A 2935-nucleotide genomic window follows, 5' to 3' on the forward strand; every position below is an offset into this window, starting at 1 on the left:
AGTAGAAACGACAATCATAAGTACGATGTTTTGAGGGATTACATGTACCGCTGTATGCTGCCGAGTCCAGCAACAATGTTTGTTGTTTTCCGCTGTATGTTCAAGCGGCTCTGCAAGCAACTCCTTCAAGAGTTCTTATTAATTTTGTGTTGATTACTCGGCCAACGTCAAATGTCATGTAAATTGTTGTCGAATAAAAACAAACGAGTTTGTGATGAAGCTATTTCCAACTAAGTTATTTGATACGCATAAATTGCATATCTTTCTGTCATGAAATAATACATTTATTAGTCTGTCATAAGCGCTGAGTGGTAGGCACAGAATTTCATAGAACTGATGGCTTTGTGAAAACATTCAAAAATACTACAATGTCATATTGATGCAGGTTCGGTGTGCGGTTATATACCTGATTTGCTCATATCGTAAATAGATAATATTTTTTTTATTCAAATAATAGATTTAAACAACAAAATAATTTTTACCTTGATATGCACGCAAGCCTATATAAATTGTAAAGCTGTGCATTTTTTCTTTGCAAATCTGCTTATTATTTTTCTAGACCGCAAAAAATCGTTTGCCAAGTAGGTAAGAACTCTTGCAGGACTCTTAATTGAATTTGGAGGCTTGACAAAGAAGAATGCATATAGGCAGCCACTCTTATTTTCAATGGAATCTGATTATAAAACAAAAAATCCAACTAGTTTATAAATATATTAGTTTTACTGCATTGTTAAATAGCAAATTTTGTGAAATAAGTCAAAAGTGGTTTGAAGTAGCTGTGAGGTAACATTACCGCCACTCATGTTCTCATCAGATTGAATTACTATTTTGTTATTGAAATGGTGTATTTTTTTAATAAAAGCTTTTTCAAGTCTGGTCATCTATTGTTATAGTTCTGCGTTCATGTAGTTATTTTTGATAGGCAAGTTTAGAATACAGGCTCCCGTTTCGCATATAAATTTAATCACTATAAAAAGATAATTTTGTATTTACGTAAACTTTTTTTTTAGGTGAATGAAAATGGATTTGTTTTTCGTAATTCTATGTGTCACCCTGCCCTTGGTGTTTCTCATCAGACTTGCCTTCCTCCTTGGTACCCTCTGGAACAACCGAAGAACCAACACAAACATTCTGTCTGATGTTTCAACCACATCTGCTCACCTCATGGCTGTCTTAGGGTCTGGAGGACACACAAAAGAGCTACTTGTGTTTCTATCTGTTCTCGGGCCGAAGTTATCTCCTCGATCTTTCATTGTAGCAGAATCTGACCATCTAAGCGTTGATAAAATCCGACAACAGCAAAAGGAATCTCAAGATATTAATTATGAAATATTTAAATTACCTCGCAGCCGTGAAATTCACCAATCATATTTATCGTCTATATTCACATCTATAAAGGCTCTCATGTTTGCAGTGCCTTTAGTTATCCGAGTAAAACCAGACATATTACTAGTAAATGGGCCAGGGACATGCGTTCCGGTATTGTTTACTTGCTTTTTAATGAAATATTTATACATTTCTCAAATCAAAATAGTGTACATTGAAAGTATATGCAGGGTTACCAGTTTATCGCTTAGTGGAAAGCTAGCTTATTATTTAGTTGATAGCTTTGTTGTCCAGTGGCCTGACTTAACGAGACGTTATTCTATGGCTTCGTATGTAGGAAGACTTTTGTAACTTTTTGTTAATTTGATTATGCCGATTATATCCTGCCTGGCTTGTTAAAGATTGTGAGCTAATCGATAGCCTTCCTTAGTCTTATTTTTGCTTCAAATTAGACAGCTTGTTAGCCACATTATATTATAACTACTCCTTTGCACAATAGTGGTATAAACTTATTTTGCCTTACTGATGCTCGGCTTGATTTGTAATAGGTGAACTTGTGCATACCTACAAGTATTCTGCAGCCATGCTCCGGTTTTCGTTCCGTTTCTTTTACATAAAAGAAAGCAGATCTACAGTAACTAATCATACCAGCTAGTACACTGTAGCAGTTGTGTATAAATAAACTAGTACACTTTAGCTGCAGTGGATATAAACTAGCACACTCTTGCAGCTGTATATATAAGCTAGTACACTTTGGCAGCTGTGTATATCACCTATTACACTTTAGCCGCTGTATATATAAGCTAGTACACTCTAGCAGTTGTGTATATATAAGCTAGTGCACTCTAGCAGTTGTGTATATATAAGCTAGTACACTTTCGCAGTTGTGTTTATAAACTAGTACACTCTAGCAGTTGTGTATATAAACTAGTGCACTCTAGCAGTTGTGTATATATAAGCTAGTACACTCTAGCAGTTGTGTATATAAACTAGTGCACTCTAGCAGTTCTGTATATAAACTAGCACACTCTAGCCGCTGTGTATATAAACTAGTACACTCTAACCGTGGCATATATAAACTAGTGCACGCTAGCAGTTGTGTATATAAACTCATACGTTCTTGCAGCTGTATATATTTATACTAGTACACTTTAGCCGCTGTGGATATACACTAGTACACTAGCAGTTGTGTATATGTAAACTTGTACACTCTAGCCGCTGTATATATATTTTCTGTTTTAACTTTCGTTGCTATGCTGAATTGGCTTTCTTTTCAAGTTTTGTCAATCAGCTTTTTAAGGCAAGGCGCTTCTTCCACTTACATTAGATTCAAGGCCCAGCCACCTCTAAAAAGTCATGAAGAAAAATATGTACATGTACTAGGAATTTTGTGCCGACTCTTTCAAGCATTTAGTGCTACTTCACTGAGTTCCAGTAAGATATGGAAAACTTGAGGATGTTAAGGTATTAGACTTTAAAAAGATGTCTACTGTAGTGGCACAAAAAAACTTACCTTCCAGCTAGGATGTTGACGCCTTCAGCATTTTTCATTTAAGCTAAAACTGATCACGTCAGTGTTGATGGGCATGCATACTTGTAAATATTGACA

General features: G+C 35.5%; 1 protein-coding gene across 3 annotated transcripts; it reads left to right on the plus strand.

Annotated features, from left to right (window-relative positions):
- The first annotated feature begins 9 nt into the window (after positions 1-9).
- LOC137405510 (UDP-N-acetylglucosamine transferase subunit ALG14-like) lies at positions 10-2026 on the plus strand. 3 transcript variants are annotated; one of them, XM_068091805.1, is made up of 2 exons: positions 10-94; positions 1011-2026. In XM_068091805.1, the coding sequence occupies exon 2, from the start codon at positions 1015-1017 to the stop codon at positions 1675-1677; it is 663 nt and encodes a 220-aa protein (XP_067947906.1). In that variant the 5' UTR covers positions 10-94; positions 1011-1014; the 3' UTR covers positions 1678-2026. The 3 variants fall into 3 exon arrangements, with proteins under 3 accessions (XP_067947906.1, XP_067947923.1, XP_067947915.1); XM_068091822.1 differs by having other exon boundaries at positions 16-77; XM_068091814.1 differs by lacking the exon at positions 10-94 and adding an exon at positions 318-385.
- Positions 2027-2935: the final 909 nt, after the last annotated feature.

This window comes from Watersipora subatra, chromosome 1 (genome assembly GCF_963576615.1).
Source record: "Watersipora subatra chromosome 1, tzWatSuba1.1, whole genome shotgun sequence".
NCBI lineage: Eukaryota > Metazoa > Bryozoa > Gymnolaemata > Cheilostomatida > Watersiporidae > Watersipora > Watersipora subatra.